Source organism: Neomonachus schauinslandi, chromosome 8 (genome assembly GCF_002201575.2).
Source record: "Neomonachus schauinslandi chromosome 8, ASM220157v2, whole genome shotgun sequence".
NCBI classification, from domain to species: domain Eukaryota; kingdom Metazoa; phylum Chordata; class Mammalia; order Carnivora; family Phocidae; genus Neomonachus; species Neomonachus schauinslandi.
The window spans coordinates 115659385-115678240 of record NC_058410.1 but is presented as its reverse complement, the minus strand read 5'-3'; the positions used below and the strand labels follow the sequence as shown (position 1 = coordinate 115678240).

Genomic DNA, 18856 nt, shown 5'->3' with positions numbered 1-18856 from the left:
CTCTGCAGGCTGCCATTCCTTACAATGTTGCTCTGGGGGGTAAAGGGAGAGAACCACGGACGAGAAACACATCCATTTTTAATAAATAGTTTATTTATCCAACAGTTTCAACCCTGATATTGAAACCTGTTGCAGTGTTACTTATTCTTCTGGCTGGAGCCTGATTACGAGACCATTTGCCACGGGGCCGGCACTCGGATTCCAGCCCCGCCGATCATCCAGACATCAGAGGAAATGAGAGAGTATTGCTCAAATGAGGGAGACTGGAGCTTTATTAAGGAAACAAAAAATACCAGGAAGACCGAAAGGGGGTGGTTGATGCCTCTGGAGGCAGCTGTTCGGGCTCCTCCGCGCGCCCCTCTCCCGCCTGCCGCGGTTGAGAACATACGGGAACGAGGCTGTGTTGGAGAGGCCCCCCGCCAGGGCGTTTCTGGAGCGGGGCTCCCGCGCGGCGGGCCCACGGGCTGGCGGGGGACCTGGAGGGTCTGCGGCGGCGCAGGCACGCTCGCGGGCGGCCAGCAGGGGGCAGCCGTGCGGCCCCCGCGCCCACCGGGTCCGTGCCGCATGTTCTGGCTCCGCGGCCCCACAGTGGGGCCCGCTGTGGTCGCCCTAAGTCAAGGTGACCGTCGCACAGCGGAGGCGGGGCACTCCCAAGGTCCCGGAATCCGCATCGTCGCCCGCTGCAGTGCCGTGGCTGCGGGTCTGCTGTAGACCCGCGACTCGGTGAGAAGCACCACTGAAGAGCCCGGCCCTGCCTGCGGGCAGCCCTACCCTCCTGTCTGCTCCCGGGCCCCTGTGCCTGCTCCAGGTTCCTCTCAGGAGGCCACACCGGCAGCTCACTCCCCTGACCCGCGGGTCCCGCGTGCCAGGACCTGCATTTCTAGACAGTTCTTCTACAGTACTTGTTCTACTTTCTAGCACCTTCCCCCTTCAGGATAAAAGAGGCTCAACCCAGCTAGAGGACAGGCTTTCTCCCCTCACCCTTGAGCTCCCAGGTAACACCCTCTGAAGGCACATGGACCAAACTGCTCCCCAACCCCTGCCGCCCCAGCCTGCCATCCCGACCCACCTCCCACAGGCACGATGCCCACCCTGCTGAGTGCTCACCAGCGGTGGGAGAGCTCCAGCCCACCTAACTGCACACTTGCTCGGCAGGGTCTCACCGCTGCTGCTCTTTCATCTTTTCTATGCATCAAAACCAAACCCTTCTCCCCTTTTCTGCCAGCAATCGGGGCAGAGAGGATTGGACCAATGCAGAGGACAAGCTACCCACCTGGCCTCTGGCTCTCTCCCTCCCCGGCCCTTCAAGGAAGCCCATGCTTTCCTACAAGCTAATCTCTGAAGAGTCCTACAGAGAGACCTTTGGAACCAGAGTCGGGAGGAAGGTGAAAGTCAAGGCAAGTGTGAATTCAGCACTGGCAGGTCTGGTGGCCTTCTCGCGCCCCTGGAGGGGACTGGCCTGGGACAGGCCGACTGGGAACAGGCCCCCCCCCCGCCCGGGATTTATCGCTCTGAGTCGGAGAAGGAAGAGGGCTTAGTCCATCTCCACACCAGCATATCTTCTCCAGCCACGCGATGGGACTCTGTCTGGATCCGGGATTCATTGGACGCCAGGAACTCCACAGCCCGGTCCCAGACCCTCTTCATGCGCCTCCTGCAACGAGAGGGGCCAGGCTGAGCAGGCCAGCAGCGCCCCCGGAAGCTCTTCTGGCACGGCCCAGAGAAGCGAGCTGGCCTGTGCACACCCTTTGTACAAACTGGGGACAGAACTCTGGGAGCCCACGCAGAATTTATCTGTGGGAGGAAAAGGCGTCAGGTACTAAGAACTCCTGCAGGGGAGAGAAATTTCTTGAGCCACAGAGAAATGATTCCTCAATCTTCTCTGCTCTAAAAGCATTCAATTAAAGGGAGCTGAAGGGAGCCGAAGGTGTCCAGAGCACCCCCCGGTGTCCAAGGGCCTGTTCTTGCAGCAGCCCTGGCCAGGCGGCCCCCCACCAGTGCTGGCTGCATTTTAATGCCCCATGTGGGCCAATCAGAGTGGCCACTGGGCTGTTGAGTCCAAACTCGACAGTACTTTGGAGTGTGGGAATGAGCTCAGCATCCAACTGGGGAGGCCAAGAAGCTGGAGCTGCTCCTGGAACCGGAGCTACCAGGCAGGACCCCTTCTCTGCTGGGTCCCTGGGGCCTTGCATCCCCTTGGACACCCCCCTATAACCTCTTCCCCCTCCAGACTAGACAGGAAGATTCCAAGGCAGTCAGAGAGGGCTGCTTTGACATCTTCTCTTTGATGAGTTCCTGTCTTTTATCAGCTCTGCAGACTACCTCCCCATGACCCCTCGCGTGGAGAGGGACTGTGGGTGTGAATGTGTGGGAGCAGGAAAGGTTCAGCCTGGGGGAGGACAAAGGAGTGAAGCTCCTGAGGTGGCCTGTGGGTTGGGAGTCAGAGTGGGGGTGCCGGGGTTTTCTACCTCAGAGGTCAGGTCCTGTCGCCAATGGCCTCTCAGCCTGTTTAGCAGTCCCCACTTGGCTGGTCCAGCCCCAGCCCTCCCTCCCAGGTGCCCATGAACAGGCACGGAACAAGCCCGTGTGAGCCAGGCTCCCCAGCCCTCGCTCAGTCTCACGGGCAGACCCTCCTCTGCAGGGCAGACCTGAGGGGGCCCCGCGCAGGGCCGACAGCAGTGATGTGTCCTCACGCCTTGAGGGCTCAGCTGCACGGACCGGGGGGCCTGGGAGATAAATTGAGAGGCTGAGAGCCAACAGGGCGTGAGTCTCCCGGGGTTCACTGCCAGGGCTCAGTCCCTGCGGGCCGCCGCACAGGCGCGGAGGCCGGGTGGCTCAGGCCGGAGACAGGAGGCAATGGCGCTCTTGCTGGTACTTTGGTCGATGTGTGGGCTGTGCTAACGGAAGGCCGAGCAGTAAGGGCTGCCCTGGGACGAGCGCCCTAGTGCTAGGCTCTGACTTAAGACCTGCGAGCCCATCTCTCGACAGCCCCACTCCCCTCTTCCTGGGACTTGTCGCTACCCAACAGCACAGTTTCCTTCTGCCTTTCTCACCTCTCTTCCTCCTGAGTACCAACGCTCCAGCAGGGCGGGGATTTGGGCTTCTTCCGCTCCCCACCGTCTCCCCGGGTGACCCAGGAGTGTGTGGCCCACAGCAGGTGCTCAGTAAGCATTTGTTGAGTAAATGAGGGCTTCACCGCAGCCCTCTGCAAGGCGGTGGTGTTACCTCTGTGTTTTGGATGAGGAAACTGGCTCAGAGAGGCCATTAACGACTCCGGGCAAGCCAGGAATTCGGTGGCAGCATGAATGCACCGTGTCCTCCCCCTGGAGGGCCATGCGGCTGCCTCACGCTGGGCACCAACAGCAGTACCAGCCAATGCCGTGATCCGTCTGCTCTCCCTAAGCTTCCTGCCTGCACCTTCCCAAGGAGTAGGGTGGGCGTGAAAGTTCTTAAGCATCTTCACCTTTAAAAGGGGCCTTAAATGTTTTACTCTTCCAATTCCTCTTGGGTTGCACAGAAATACCACCAGCAGTGGGCCTCGAGCAAGTTCCTTGGCCTCCGCGTGCCTCGGTTCCCTTATCTGTAAGATGGGCTACTCGCTCTCTCACCTCCCGGGGCCTCAGTGAGGACCGAGCGAGTGGGGCTGTGTCCGTGGAGGGCCCAGGGCAGTGCCGGCTCACAGCGAGCGCTTGGCACCCTCTGAGAGGATGGCATCCGGCCCGAGACCGCAGCGAGCTGCTGAGCGGGGCCCATGGTCTGGGCCGACACCGCGGCACGCCCTGCTGGCTGGTCCCTGGGACCCCATCCTCCAAAGCTACCCCACACTGGGTCTTGTCGGGGTCCATCCAGCATCCGCAGCCCAGGCATGCCCATGGCCTGCTGTCCCTTCCTGTGCAGCTGGGCGCCCTGGAAGCTGACCCCAGCCAGTGCCGAGGAACTCTGCTTCAGCTACAGGCACACACGTGTACATGGGCCTAAGCGCGTGGGAAGCGAACCATGATATTTTAGGTAACGTGTCGTGGGTCATGGTTAAAAATGTTTGAAAAACAATCTCCTCCTCGCTAGTGACTGATTCAAGAATAGACAAGTAACCCGTTCTGGCCAGCAGGGCCTCGAGGAGTGGGTCAATGGCAGCTTCTGGGAATGTTTTCTCCTGCCCGTGAGGGCGACCCATCTCTCCCCTGCTGGTGGTGACAAGGCAGATGCTGACCCCGCTCCTGCGGGCTACCACCTTGTGACCAGGAGGAACTCTAACCAGCCCACAACATCCATGGAGGCCGGGACAACAAGCATCACAGAGAACTGGAACCAGAGACCTGACTATTCTGTGCCTGGAGCCCACAGGACTCTGGACTTGCACTCACAGCAATGCAGCCTGAGCCACTGCGGGGAGGAGGGCACTAGTGCCTGCCACCCAGAGCTCCCCGGTCAGCAAGGACGCTAACAGAGGAGTGGGCTCCCGCTGCCCTACGTCGTCTGTGCATTCCGCTCCCAAGAGCCGAGCGCTGTAGCAGTGGCAGGAGGCATGCACGGCCCCTTCACCTGTGCTCCTCGGGGCTGAGCTGCCCCCCTCCCCCCCATAACTGATGCTCTGGGCCTCCTTCCGTGGCACTTGGCGGGCTCAGCCCAGGACTCACCGGCTCTGCGGAGGGATCAGGGTGTCGCGCACGTGCAGGATGCCCACGTACGGGTAGCGCTCCATGTCCTGCTCCCAGTCCACGTAATGGTCCTGGACCACGTCTGCAGGGTGGGACAGAGGGCACCGTTTAGGGCAAGGACCTTCTGGCGGGTGCCAGTGGTCCTTTCCCCAGGGGCCACACACCTATAATCTTCTTCACCATCTCGTACATGGCTTGTTCTTCTTCTTCTAGCTTCCGCCACCGGTATTTCAGGAGGATCAGGAGCCCCCACAGAAAGGCCAAACCTATGAGGGAACACAGGCCCCGTGAATCCGCCACATCGCTTCTGGCCGCACGAGTGTCCTGACTACCTACTACGTGTCAGGCCCAGGCCAGCTGCCGCTGACACAGGATGTGGAGATGCAGAGGGGAGGCAGGCTGTGAAGTGATCATCTTCCTCCTGCTGGCTGTCACCACAGAGACCTTCCCAGCTGTCCAGATTGCGGCTCCTCCCAACCTCATTCCGGGCCTTTCATCTCCTCCCTCGTGCACCGGAACATGGCGTTTCATACATATATACATGCGGGGCCCTTTGTATTCCGAGATGCTGCTGCCGATAATGATGTGTGTGCCTGATGGTGTGGGTGAGGGAGCTGTGTGCACGCCCAGATGGCCTGTGATTTGTAATTCCGCCATGTCTACAGAGCGGGCAGTTTCTATGACTCGGCCTTTCACCTTCAGAGACACCCCAAGGTCTCTGCTCAAAGGCAGCCCCTGATGTCAGGCGACAAGACCCGTGCTCTGCTTTGCAGCTCAGCCCCCTGCGTCCATCCTGCTTTCATCGGGTACCTAGATCTCCTGAGGTGATGTTTACATTGTTCAGGAAGTAAAATTAGGCCAAGGTCCTGCTGCGCCTTCTCCTCCTTTGAGAGGCTTGCCCTCTGGGGCCCTGGGGGGTGATGATGCTGGGCTCCAGCCAGGGCCAAGCTCTCCCCTCGGGGACACTGATCGTCCCCAACCCTGATCAGGGATATTTTCCAGTTACCCTCATGCTCCTGCCACCAATCTCTAAAGGTAAGATGACCCAGGGCAGAGGCTGACTTGCTCATCTCCTCTGTTTTATTAGACAGACCTCAGGTTCACTAGACAGAAATGAACTGTCTGGGCTTGGGTTTCTGTATCACTCATGCCTGAGAGTGTCACTGAGCTGGGCTCCCAGGAGGTGCTGTATGAGCAGTCCCAACGGCAAGGACGGGGTCGGGGGGAGAAGGGCAGCCAAGGACTTACACCAGAAGAAGATGAGCACGTTGGTGACCGCAGTGAACAGGGCACGGCTCAGGCGGCAGCCCACACCCATGCGGGGGCGGGCAGATTCCAGGCAGACCACTTTGTCCACAGTCGTCACCAATTCCGATGGGTCTTCCCCCTTCAACCTGAAACAGGACACAGGGCTGCAATGGCGTTCAAAAGCTCCCAGGAGCCGCGGAATCAGCCCCACTTTAAAGCAGAAAGAGAAAAAAGGAGGAGCTTTGAGGCCTCTACTTGCTTATGAAATAGACTTGGTATCCTGGTTGCATGCTTTCCAGAAATTTCCCACGTTGGTTACTTAGAAAGAATAAAGTTTTAAAGACGGCAGCAGGCTTGAACCCCTACCGCTAAAGTGACATCCCCCTCTGTCGGGTCTTTTGACAGCCCCTCTCAGCGTGTGGAAGATTAAACTGTAAATTGGATTCCCACCTCCCAGCATAGAGAAATGGAAATGTTTACTGAATCGCTGGCTTTGCACTGCATGGCAGGAACTGAGAGAGTCTGGGAGGGTGTGCTTTTCCTTGGTGACGGTGACAAGGAGGCACATAAGCTGTTTAAGTGTAAAGATCGGGGTGCCATGAGGCTCGGGGAAGGACAACCACCGGGCTCTCTGAGGCCAGGCCCCAGCCCCATCGCTTCCACCCTGGTCCCTGAGAGGCGGTGTCAGGACACGTTAGGATGCCCACACTTGCACCTTCTTCCAGCTAGGTGACCATCTTGTGCTCTGGACAGCACACGGGAATGCCCAGTATCTGAAGTGTCCCGATATCTCACGAACCCACTTTGAGTACTGGTCCTCTGAGCTGGGCTTGGCCACCCTCCCGACGGCCTTCCCCCAGTGTGAAAAGGTGCAGGCCATCCTTCTGTGCCAGCAGCTTTGGTGAGTGCTGCCGAGGCTAAAATCCATATTCTCCTCCCCCATTCCTAACACACAGGAAAATCGCTCAGCCACTCAGGGAAGCTTTATTTTTTTTAAGTCAATGAATTTTAATCATGCCCTGCATCTGGTTATCAAGCTTTAGCTTGAGTTGCCTGAGGGGCTTCTGGTAGAGGCGTGGCTGATGGAATTAGTCGTCTGGGTGGATTAGAGACGAAGGGAACAAAACCCTAGAGTGTATTTGAATATCAGGAGCTGTGGCCTGAACAGAGTCCCCGACAAACCCTAGGAAAGGGGAGGGAGTGCCAGCGTGAAGAGCTCTGGGGGATGGGGGGTCTGGTGGGGGGAGCATCGCTGGGGTGCCCCTCCCCAACGGGCTGAGCAGCCAGATGGGGCTTCTCAGGAGGGTGAGGGGGCTTGCTATCTCTGCTAACAGTGCTCCCCAGAGATAGAAATGAGGTTGAACTGCCCAGTGAGAATAAAATTCAGTATTTCCTTTTGCAACATCCATGCTGAGTGAAACCAACAGACAGAAACATTTCATCTAGTAATGAAAACTAGCACCGGATGAAAGGAAGTTCAGAAAAATGCCTTCTCTAGCAACCCATGTGGGACCAGTGAATTCAAAGGGCGCAGAGTGAGTTACTTGAAACGCTTAGCTGGAACACTAGGCTCACGTTCTAACACCTGGATTTTGTGTCTTATCTTGAAATGGCTCCTTACGCTGCCCCACCGAATGCTTCTTCCTTCCAATGCCCGGCTGCAGGCTTAGCCCGCAAGGACTCAGCTGGGACACTTGCCTCTAACTTCAGCCCCAAGACACATCTGTGAGCGCACGGCAGCGGGCCGATGGGTGAGGACCATGGTCGCGGGTGCCCGTGGCGGTGCTGCCACCCTGTGAGGCCTCGCCCACACTCACCAGATGCCCACGTCCTTGTTACTGCTCAGTATCCAGGTCAGTGCGGCTTCAAACTTGGCGGAGGAGTTGCCGGTCACATTCTGTGGGAGGGGGCGGGAAATTAGTGCTGTGTCTGGGCGGACCAGCTGGAACATTATTCTCCTGCTGGATTAAGGAGGCCCTCTCCCCTGTCCTCCGCAGGCCCCAAAGCCCCATTCTGCTAAATGCACAACAAAGTGGCAGGTGAAAATCTGGGCTGATGAGAGCCAAGAAAGAGCTCTATTGGGAAGAGTCGATGCAGAAGCACACAAGAAAGCAACACAGGTCTGAGGTAGCCCAAACCAAAACCAAAACCTTTCTCAAGGACCAAAGTGTGAGGCCAGAGAGGGGGCAGCTCATCTTGGGGAAATTGAAAAAAAGCGTGGGGATGGCAGGGGCAGGGGGGTGGGGAGGTGGGTGCCCGGTGGCCAGTCCCTGCCCCTCTCCGGGCCTCAGTATCCTCATCTGGGAAATGACAATGAGCTAGGTGACCCCTAAGGTTTCTGCCAGTTCTGAAGTTCCAGAATTCTATCAAACTGGGGCCAGGCCAATAGTCAAATAGACCCTGAGCAATCTGCACAGTGAACATAAAGGAGAGAACAGACAGGTAAAGTGTAGATCCGTAAAGCTGCTGGGAAGAGGAGAAAAGTGGGGAGCAAGTAACAGGGCCATTGAAAGAAGGGGCGGCCTGCAGTGGCCACACCAGCTGCTCAGTAGCCCGCCCCCCCCCCCCCCCCCCCCGCAGCCCACATGCGGCAGGCCGGGCTCTGGCTCACAGCCCACCTTGGACCAGTCGCCTCTACTGCTGGCTAAAACTGAAAGTAGCCTAACACTCAACTAAGTTTAAAAAAAAAAAAAAGGGAAAACAAAAAAGCCAAAAAGCAAACACACAACGAAAGGGGAAAAAAAAGCAGTGCTCACAAGATCAGTACAAAAGCACCAGGACCTCTGGGGAACGGGTAAGCATTGCAGCCTACTTACTGCTAGGTATTCCTGGGCTTCCATTACAGGAATGCATTTGCTTTTTAGCTTCTCTGGATTTCCACATTCAAAATTACCTAGGAGGAAAAAACACACATTCAAACACAAAGGAGAGGTGGAAAAAAATTACTCTGAAACAGACTAAAAAAATGCAGTGCGAATCAAGCCATCCGCTCTGATGGGGAGCATGTGGCCCCACGGCTCCGGCTTCTGTGGGGTATCTTCACTCTGCAGCAAGATCAAAAGCCACTTAGCTTGGATCGATTCCAGATCATTAAAACCTGACCTGCAAAGCAGTGTGGTGATTTGCATTAAATGACTAAAAAGCTGCCCAATCCTAAGGTCTGTTTGCAATTGATCCCTAAAAGGATCAGACAGATAGCTTTGGAAGGAACCAGAATGGCACTATAAATAAACGCAACCTGGGAAAAAAGAAAGGCAGGGAGGCCGTAGGCACTGCAAGGAATCTGACCGGGACATAGGCAGGCGACTTGGAACTCCAGGCCCACTGTTTTGAGGGGTTCTGGGGAGGGATGTCCAAAATGCCCCACAGAGAAAGAGGGCGTCTCTGTGCTGGGCAGTGGGGCCTCAGTGTGGTGCTCCAAGGGGCTGTTCCCTCCTGAGCACCCTGGGTGACCAGCTCCCACCTAGGATGAAGCCCACCCAGGGCCACCTCCTCTGAAAAATCCCTGGCCTGTAGGGGAGTCTTGTTGGACCAAATCACTCTGGACTTGGGGGCCTGCCAACAGCCACTGGCTCTCGACAGCCCGCTATGGTCCACCCACCACATGCTGCTTCCTGTGGGTCACCAGACTCCTGAGAGCAGGGACAGCACGGGGTGGGCCTGCACCAGATCCTGAACCCACACAGAGCCTGACTGCTCTTAACCTGGCACAGCCTAGGGGCTACCAATGGCCAATCTGTGTGCTGGGGAGGGAGTGGCTGAGAATGAACTTTAAAAATCTTGAGAATGAACTAAAGCTTATCCCTCCCATGCCGAAGTTGATCTTGACCTTATGGGACCCCTGAGATCAAGTTGGCTTCTCCTGCCCTGCCCCGATCACCCTGGCCTGCTTAAGCTTGTCTGGACCACGGCCATGGTCTCCTGATTGGTTTCCTCCTCTCCCCTCTCCCATCCACGTTTGATCAACAAAAGTTTAAAATGATTCTGCTTAAATGGCACTGCTACACTCAAGCTGCTATCACCTTTGTCCTCCCGGCTCCTGGCTCTCAGCACATTGCTCCCCTGCTCAGAAGCCTCCCTGGTGCTCACCGCTTGCGGTGATCAAGCCCCCGTGGCCTGGCATCTACAGCCATCCACGGTGGGGCCCAAGCGACCTTTCCAAACTCCATTCCTTCTGTTTCTCCTTCCCCCGTGAGGCCAACTGCTTCCGTCCCTGCCCCTGTAATTTCCTGCCTCTCTGGCTCCGCCTGCCCCCCACATACACAGAATCAATCCCTCTTGGGCGTCAGGGCCTGGCACAGATACCCTCCCCCGTGCTGCTCTCCTGACTGCTCCAGTGAAAAGGTAGCGTGCCTCCTAGAACTTCTGGCCTCTCGGTTCTCATCCAATCACACCTCGTAACAGCCAGTGGTCAGGGAGGTAGGTGGCCTGTCTCTTCTACTAGACCAGAAGCAGCCTGTGGGCTGCAAAGGTCAGCACAATGCTCTGCCTATAGGTGACCTCCGGGGGGGGGGGGGGGGGGGGAATGGCCTGGTAGAGCCCTCATTCCCCTGCAGTGAGACCCTCACTAAGTGCCTCAGAGGACAGGAGGCACTAGGCTCCTTGATGGCATAAGCCGGGACCACATACGGAGGGCGGGATGGAGGAGAAATGTCTACCAGCATCCACTGTTTAAGACAGAGCTTCTCTACTTTATACCCTAGGGCTCCTTTGAAAATGCAGACTTTGATTCATAGGTTTGGGATGGGTCCTCAGATTCTGCATTTCCAAAAAGCTCCCAGGTGATCCTAATGCTGCTGGTCCCTGGACCACAGCTGAGTCACTAAGGTCTGGAACACCCTCTTAGGCCAGAATTTATATTCCGAGCCCCTGGGCCAGGGAGAAAGGCCCGAGTCCTGTGATGCTGTGAGCCCCCATTCCTACTGCTCCTCTGAGCTCACAGACGCCTCCCTGACCATCACCAGTCTCCCACCAGTCAGGAGGCAGTGGGAGAGCTGAGGCCCACAAGACTGGCCCCGAGGGCTGAGGGCCCAGTACAGGCCCATCCAGCCTTGATTCCCTAGCAACAACTTTAGACAAGGCCCCACAGATCAGAGGTACCTCTTGAACATCTCATAAGACTAAATAGCTCCGTCTGATTCTGCTGCCAGATATATTTAACTTGGGGCACAAGCTCTGGTCATTCAGCTATGCCTTTAGCAAGTGATTCTGAGAGATGTGGGGAGGTGATATCTCTGGCCTCAAAGAACAATTTTCTAAATAAAACAGTAGGGAGACCTTCCGGATGGATGACTTTTTAGGGGCGTATTTCATGGCGCTGCTGAAAATGCCCTCCTCTAGAGTACAGCGCTTACTTTTCACTCTGTAAAAAAAGAAAAAAAGAAAAAAAAAACGACCCAAGACCACTTGGTTAGATAGGGAGACAGTTTCTGAGAGGATAAGGGACTTGTCCAAGGTCCTGCAGCCAGATGGGGAGATCAGGACCAGAGGTGACACCGGGGCCCTGGCAAGCTGGATGGACCTGTGGGACTAGCCCACTACTCAGACCCCTGCCACCTGCATAGGCCTCTCCTCCTGGCCTGGCCGACCGTCTGGTACAGGGAGGCCCTCCAGGTCAGAAGACCCAGACTGAGGAGACCTGGGGCCTGGCCCCTCCCAATGCAACACGAACCCCCTAGAGCATCAGGTGGTGGGCATCCAGAGAAAGCAGAAAGGCTTGTGCATGGGCCAGGACCCCTGGGAGCCTTCAAGGGGATGTGAGAACCAACCGTAGGCTTAAAAAAGATGTGTCTGAGTGGAGAAGCGGGGAAGGCAAGACTTGGTTTTGGAGTATGTCCTCTGGGACATCACCACAGAGCATCTCAGCCACCTGCCAGCCAGCCCCCGCCTGGCCGCTAAGGGTAAGAGCCCACAACCCTCGAATCCCAGGCCCCGAGCTATGCACTCACCGGCTTGGATGGCCAGGAAGTTGTACAGCTCATGCAGCAGCTCCAGCAAGGCCGCCTTCTGCCTGGCCTGACAGAACTGGAAGGGCACAGGACAAGCAGTCAGCAAGGGAGACAGGGGGCTCGGTCTAGCTGGCTTGAACTCCTCGGCTGCACTGTCAAGTACTAAGCAGCGAGGAGCCCTTCAGAAGCCACGTTCTGCAAAGAGGTGGGTGCAGGGACAGGATGGATAAGTATCGGGTTAACCAGAAAAGCTGAGGCAGAGCTAAAAGCCGCCCCGGCCACTAAGGGTCAGTCATCCTGGAGGCTCCCAGCCTCTGTCCCATGGCTCTCACTGGAATAGAGGCCATGAGGTGGGGCTGCAGAGAGATGCAGTCGGGCCTCCGAGGCGGGCCAGGCAAATGCCGTACTACTGCAGTCTCGTCTCCCCTCGGGCCACTCCCATCTGTTTTTGGAGAGTCAGGTGTCTACATTCTGCCCATAAATCGTCTGCTCTGTCGATGAGCTGCAGCAAAGGCTTCACCTTAGACATCCAGAGTCTAGACATCCAGAAACGACAGGGGGCGAAAGTCATCTGTACGAGAACGCAGGAACAGGGATACAGGCACACCTCGCTCTCCTGCACCGGCAGCAGGACTGACGCCGCTAGGCCGCTAGCTTTAGAACATTTGAACGAAAGGCTGCTCTCCTTGACAGCGAACGGCAGGCCGTGGGTTGTCATGAGTCTGCACTGAATCCTCACCACAATCTTGACCGCACCCCAACTTCTCAGATGAGGAGCTCACGGTTTAGAGACCTGCTAGACCCCAAGATCCCACAACTAACAAGCGCTGGAGCCGGTCGAATCCAAGCCTCCCGCCACCTTCAGACCTCCTCTGGCCTGTCACTGCGCAGGACGCCCGACTGACGCCGAGGGCCCGGGCTCGGGGCCTAGCTCGTGACAACTGCAGAAGGAACCATGGTCCCCTTCTTTCTTGGGCTCGCTTGTTGCCCTCACCTGCAACATGTGGGACTTGTTTGTCATAGTCTCAGAGGCCAAGATAGGTCCCCTCATGTTGCCTAAAGACCCAAAAGCCTTTACAAGGTACAAAATGGCATAACCAAGATTTACACATATGACCATTAACGTTCAGAAATGACTCCCAAGTCTGTAAGTAGAATCGGGTACCCAAACTACCTTTTAAAGACGAGTGAGATGGGAAATGTTGATGGTAAGAAATGTAACTGAATGTACACGGAGATTCCAATTCTATAAACATATGTACACAGATGGGAGGGGAAGGAAATGCCCCCAAGATGTCAGTGGCGATTATCTCTTGGTGGCAGAATCATGGCTGATTTTGTCACATTTTTCAAATTTGCTACACTAAACATTCGCTTACTGTCACAAGCAGAGAACAACAACAATAACAAAAGTGGTCACAATGAACTCTGTTCCAACTCAATGACATTTAGGGTGATACCACCTAAAGGGAACAGAAGGATAGAAGGCACCAGACCACGAGATGGCCTGCCTGAGACAGCACACCCACTCCCAGCCTGTCCACACGTTTTCAGCAACACAAAGGCAGAAAGAAAAACGCTAAGTGTCATAGTTGGCTGAGAAGGGAAAGAACACGTATATCTAAAACTCCAATGCCCATCTGGGTTCTGGGGGAGCCTGAGCCACACAAAGAATGAGACTTTCCACAAGAGCCTCACCAAAGCCAAGAAGCACCTCCCAATCTGCCTGTTCCCATGTCCACCCTTCACGAAGGCCACTTCACGAAGGCCAAGAGCATCCTGTGAAATCTCAGCTCAGTGGAGCCTGCCGACAATGCCCAGACCCTGCCTTTTGATGCTTGGAGGTTGCAAGTCCCCAGTCTGCTCATCGAGCACATTTTTAGCAAGACCCCGGATTGTGCCTGTTGGGGCTCACTCAGCTGGGGTGAAGAACCAAGAGATAGAAACCAGAGAAGTCTTACAGACTTGTTTCCTGTTTTTTGCTTTCAGGATTCAAAATTCTGGTTTTCGCTCTGACCACTACCTATTTTCCTGGGCCACTTCCTATAATCATCAACTCTGGTTTTCACGGCACAAGGCAGTTTAAACTTAATATGAATCTGTTTTCACAAAACAATTGAGAGGCAAAGATACTTGGATGAATGCAATAAATGAGTGTAATAAAACACCCCCAAATAATATAGCAGAAGCCAAAGAGAAGATAAAACCTATTATTTCCACCAGGCCACCCCTTTGGTAACATGGGTAAGAAAGTGAATGCGAAACCATGTGTTGTTTCTTTCCCAGCCCCCGGGCTGCCAGATATGGAGCCTGAGGCCTCGGCAGAGGCCTGGCATTGCACAATTAATAATTAGACTACTAAGTCATGCCCTCTGGCATCAAAAGGCTCCTCCTGGTAGGATTTATGACCTGAAAATTTACTGCCTCCTATCTTCTCCAGACTATTACCTGTGCCAGCATCCCAGCTCCCGGCTAATGCTGCGGGCATGACTCATAAATGGATGGGGCTGCTCGCCTTCCCCAAATATTATTTGTAGGGAACATTAAAGCTTCATAAAACAAATCTATAGACTAGGAGGGCTAATTCTACTTCAGATATATTTAAAACAACCTCCCCCCACCCCATGATGTTTCCAATCTGAACAGCACTGCCAGCCACAGACGTACTACCAGAGGGAACGCGGACCTGAGAACCCGGCCTCTGGGTGCTTAAAAATGGTCAGCCCTTCCTCTGGAAGCCAGGGAGCTTGAGAGGTCCTTCAGCTCCAACTTACTGCATCTCCCTAGATTGACTTAGGCAGAAGATCAAAGTCCCCAGAGCTGTGATTGATGGGGAGACCTTCCATAACAAGCCCAGGGTTGGATCTTGGGAGTTCAATTCTCTCTGTTTCAAGTACTCCTTCGCCTACCACAATTGAGTCTGACACAAACATCACAGAACACGATGTGATTCTGGTACATTACAGGAAGCACTCCTGAAAATGATCCTATTATGATCTTTTTCTGGGCCAGTTTACCTCCTGATGGAGGCTAACATCCTCAGGATGTTATACAAAATGAATAACAAAAGCTAGAGAAACTCGGACTCACCTTATCTGTTTTGCTCGCACAGTCCACTGGCAATAACTTCACTGAGACCAAGAAAAGAAACACAGGAAATTAAAAGTGTGGGTTGAGGAAAAGATTGCAAAAAGGGACCACTCTCAAAATTCAGGGGAAGTACAACATTACCAACATAAGGGTGGGGATCAGGAAGATGTCATCTAAATGGGGGCACTTTTAAAATGCAGACAGTAACATGTACAGGTTTCCCAATCCTGGATTAGGAACTAGGGCGAGGACAGCTGGGTCCAAGTCCTAGCTGGAAATGATTAGCCACAGGCTCTTGGGTAACTCAACCACTCTGAACCTCCGTTTCCTCATTGTAAAATGGGATCGATAAAGCTTCCCCTGCTTAACTCAGGGAGTTAACCTCCAACAAGCCAAATATAGGTGGTGGTTTTGTAAATTGCAAACAGTGATATGTTGAACAGGGATTAGTACCATCATGGGAGGGGTGCTCCAGGTAAATCCCAGTATATATCCAAGAGCTGTGGTCTTAAAGCATCTCAGCAGTGAGTATGACAGTATACCGTTTGACTATTGTGGAACCAGTACAGTCCCACAACACTCCGGGTCTGCTTAATTTCTTTAATAGGTGGATAAACTGCTCTCATAGCCAAGAAGTTATTTGGGTGTGTGCATGAGTCTGGGATCCCCATGCCCACAGACTTGTTCATATACCCAAACACCCATCTGCTGCGACAGCTAAGACACAATTTAGCCTCTCCCTGCATCTTGGCTGTTCCTGCTAGGCATGGAAAGATGTGGCCGTGGCTTGAGGCTGGGAGCAGTACTAATCACAATGCTTTGCAAAGAGTATCAAAAGTTGGTGAACTCACAATGTCACTTTATACTTATACTTTAAATTTATACACTTTACCCTTTAAATTTATAAAGAAATGATTTCTATGTTTTCTGTTAGACTATAAAGCTCAGAGTTACCCAAGAGGCAGATTTCCCTTCTAAGAAACGTACCAATCCTCAACTATTCAGGAAGCATACTGTTTCCTGCAGACCTCTTACTGGCATGTCAAATCACTAAAGTGTGGACAGAAGAATGGCTGGGAATGTCCTTGACTCACAGAACCCTCTCAGCACACACGCCAGGAGGATAATGCAAGCAAGGATAAACGCCTCCATTTATATCAGTTTAAACTCTTCTGGTGCTGCGAAGCTGGGAACCCAACCAGATCAGATCTGTGGGCAGTGAAACCTGGGGTGCCTTCAAATGGGCACTAATGTGTGAATGAGCAAGAGATCCAAGTTAAGAAAGAACTGAAAAGGAATGGGGGTGGACCTGTCTGTTGGAGAGGGGTGTGGTTTTCTCTAGAGAGGGAAAACCAGAGGTTGGGGTGGAAGTGACTAGGAATGAAGACTGCTTCCAGCACGTGGTTGAAAGGGAGATTGATAGGGAGGGCTAGGGCAGAAAATGAGAACAGGAGAGAGTGAAGACAGAAATTACTGCAGGAACTCCAGCCCTCTCCTCCCACAGCGGGAGGAAGGAGAGTCGGGGTCTGGAGGTAAGAAGACAGCCAGACACATCCGACAAGGCCCGGGATGTGCGCTGAGAGGAACGGGTGGCCGTTCTGGTGGACACTCGCGCGCCCGGGGCCCTCCCCTGCGCCGGCCCGGGACGTACTGTTGTCCTCCGCCTCCTGCGGCGCCGAGGGCTTGCCCATCTTCACCCAGAGGATGCCCAGGAAGACGAGCAGCAGCCCCAGGCTGGCCCAGAACAGGAGCCGGGACAGGTAGAGCTCCAGCCGCCGCCCCGCCTCGGGCCGGGCCCGCGCCGCGCCGGCCGGGCCAGTTCGCGTCGCCCGCAGGCCCGGGCGCGGGTCGGCGCCGAGGAGGGCGGAGGGCGGCCGTGCCGGGGCCGGGGTCGAGGCCCACCAGCGACGGACTCCGTGGCCCGGCGCGGCCCTGTCGAGCGGCCGGGCGTCCTCGTCCTCCTCGGAGCTGCCCCGGACCGAGGCGCGGCGCCTGAGCGGCGCAGGGCGGGCGGGGTAGGCGAGGCCGCGGCTCCCGGACCAGGAAGCCGCGGAGGCCCCGACATCGCCGAAGGCCCCAGGGGTCGCGAAGGCCGAGCCCGAGCCCGACGGGGAGAGCCAGGGCTCCGCTCGCAGGGAGGCCGCGGCGGGCCGGGCTCGCAGCGGCGCCTCCTCGCGCAGCCGGGCCTCCTCCCGCAGCCGCTCCTCGCCGCGCAGCCGGGCCTCCTCCCGCAGCCGCTCCTCGCCGCGCAGCCGGGCCTCGCCCCGCAGGCGGCGCAGCTTGTTGCGGTAGACGTCCCGGGTGGTGTCGGTGATGGGTCCTGGCTGGAAGCCCAGGGCCTGCAGCTCCCGCCGCAGCTCCAAGTCCGACAGGCCGGCCATGGCCAGGACACCGCCCCCCGCCCGCCCCCGGCGCGCACCGCACCCGGAACTGCTCCAGCCGGCGGCCGCGGCGGAGCGGGCGGGGCCCCGCGCCATGATGGGAAGGTCTGTCTGTGCCGCCATGTTGGGAAGGTCCGCGCCTGCCTGATTGCCGGCCATGGTGAGGGGTGTCACTCTCGGCCCTTAGGCCGCCATGTTGGGGAGGTCCGAGGATTTTTTTTTTTTTTCCCCCTTCTTCCTTTTTCCTTTCCCCTCTGTGCTCAGTCCGTCTCGTCCGTAAGACCATCGGTGTTTCTTTCCGAATATTCCGCCCCATGCGCGGTCGCTGGCACGTGGTAGGCATTCAGTAAAGTGTTGATTTAGTGGATGAATTGCTTAACGGTGAAAGACAAGCCGTTTCGGAGAATGGGGAGATGGGATCCTGTGCCTCCGTCTGTGCTTGGGGAGGGGCTCTGGGTCGTGGGCTAGACGCCGGGCATGTTCTGAGACCCCGTCCGACTTCGGGTCGAGGGCGGCAGGCCTCTGTGTTTTCCTAGGAGTTCACTCTGAGGTGGGGCTTGGAGGGGATGTAGGCCTTGCCCCAGGCTGATGCTGCTTGCATCGAGGGGGCAGAAGAGCCAAGTGCCCTTGGGCTTGAGTGGGCAGTACAGGCTTCTGGGAGGAGCCCAAAGGTCTGGATGGTGGGATTTTTCACGGGAGATGGGTAGGGGAAGACCCCCGAGACACAGTCTTGTGTCACTTGCGGATTTAGGTTGGCGACTCCCAAATCCCAACGGCGCTACTCTCAGATGTGTGATCATATCCAATTATTGTTTCTAGCCTGCGGGCCAGTACGGTTGGTAGGGTTGCTATGAGGATTAGAACAGGTAATTTGTATAAGGGGATCAAAACAGTGCCTGGTACACGTTCCTAAGTGTTTATACTTAACCCCTCCCTCCACAGCGGCAGGTAGAACCTCCCATAGGGCACCCTATTTGGTTATAGGAAGGCTCTTAGCTGAGAAGCCCCTGAGGGAAGCATGGGGAGTGGTGGCAAATGGCTCACAGTCTCCCTTCCGCCTTCCTCCCCTCTTTGTAAGCCTTCCACATCCTTCTTCAACTCCCTGTCCCAAACACTTAAGGCCGCCCTGGGCCTCTTAGGTTCTGTCACTGCTACTCCTCTAATTCAGTTCTCCCTGTCCCTGCCCATCGCCCAGCCCCCACCTCGCCTGCCCCTATTCCTTCCCTGGGTCGTGGGCAAGGCCCCTCTGCCAGTGGTTTGCATCCTTGCCACTTGCTGTACCACCAGAGTATTCCTACACCGGCCGCAATTGCTGGGAAAATTAGAGCCTCGGCTCAGTCAGGCTTCCATTGTTAGCCTCCCCATATCCCCCAGCTTAGCTGTTCCCATGTGGTGCAATTTTTCTCACCAAGTGTTGTTTTCCTTTTCTCTGCCTGTGTTTGCACGGAATGCCATGAATTTGATATAGTGATTGCCTAACACATATACCACATAATAGTATTTTATTTCTTTCTGAAGCACTGTTTGCATG

The 18856-nt window shown here is 55.6% G+C and overlaps 1 protein-coding gene across 2 annotated transcripts; it reads right to left on the bottom strand.

Annotated features, from left to right (window-relative positions):
• Nucleotides 1-254: 254 nt before the first annotated feature.
• Nucleotides 255-17337, bottom strand: LEMD2 (LEM domain nuclear envelope protein 2). Of its 2 annotated transcripts, XM_044917341.1 has the most exons (10): nucleotides 16985-17337; nucleotide 16044; nucleotides 14945-14980; nucleotides 11855-11930; nucleotides 8723-8799; nucleotides 7724-7803; nucleotides 5907-6052; nucleotides 4823-4924; nucleotides 4638-4740; nucleotides 255-1654 (listed from the first exon to the last, which is right to left on the bottom strand). In XM_044917341.1, exons 1-10 carry the CDS (start codon nucleotides 17323-17325, stop codon nucleotides 1504-1506), a joined length of 1113 nt encoding a protein of 370 aa, XP_044773276.1. In that variant the 5' UTR covers nucleotides 17326-17337; the 3' UTR covers nucleotides 255-1503. The 2 variants fall into 2 exon arrangements, with proteins under 2 accessions (XP_044773276.1, XP_021540256.1); XM_021684581.2 differs by lacking the exon at nucleotide 16044 and having other exon boundaries at nucleotides 14945-14985; nucleotides 16596-17337.
• Between the last annotated feature and the right edge of the window lie 1519 nt (nucleotides 17338-18856).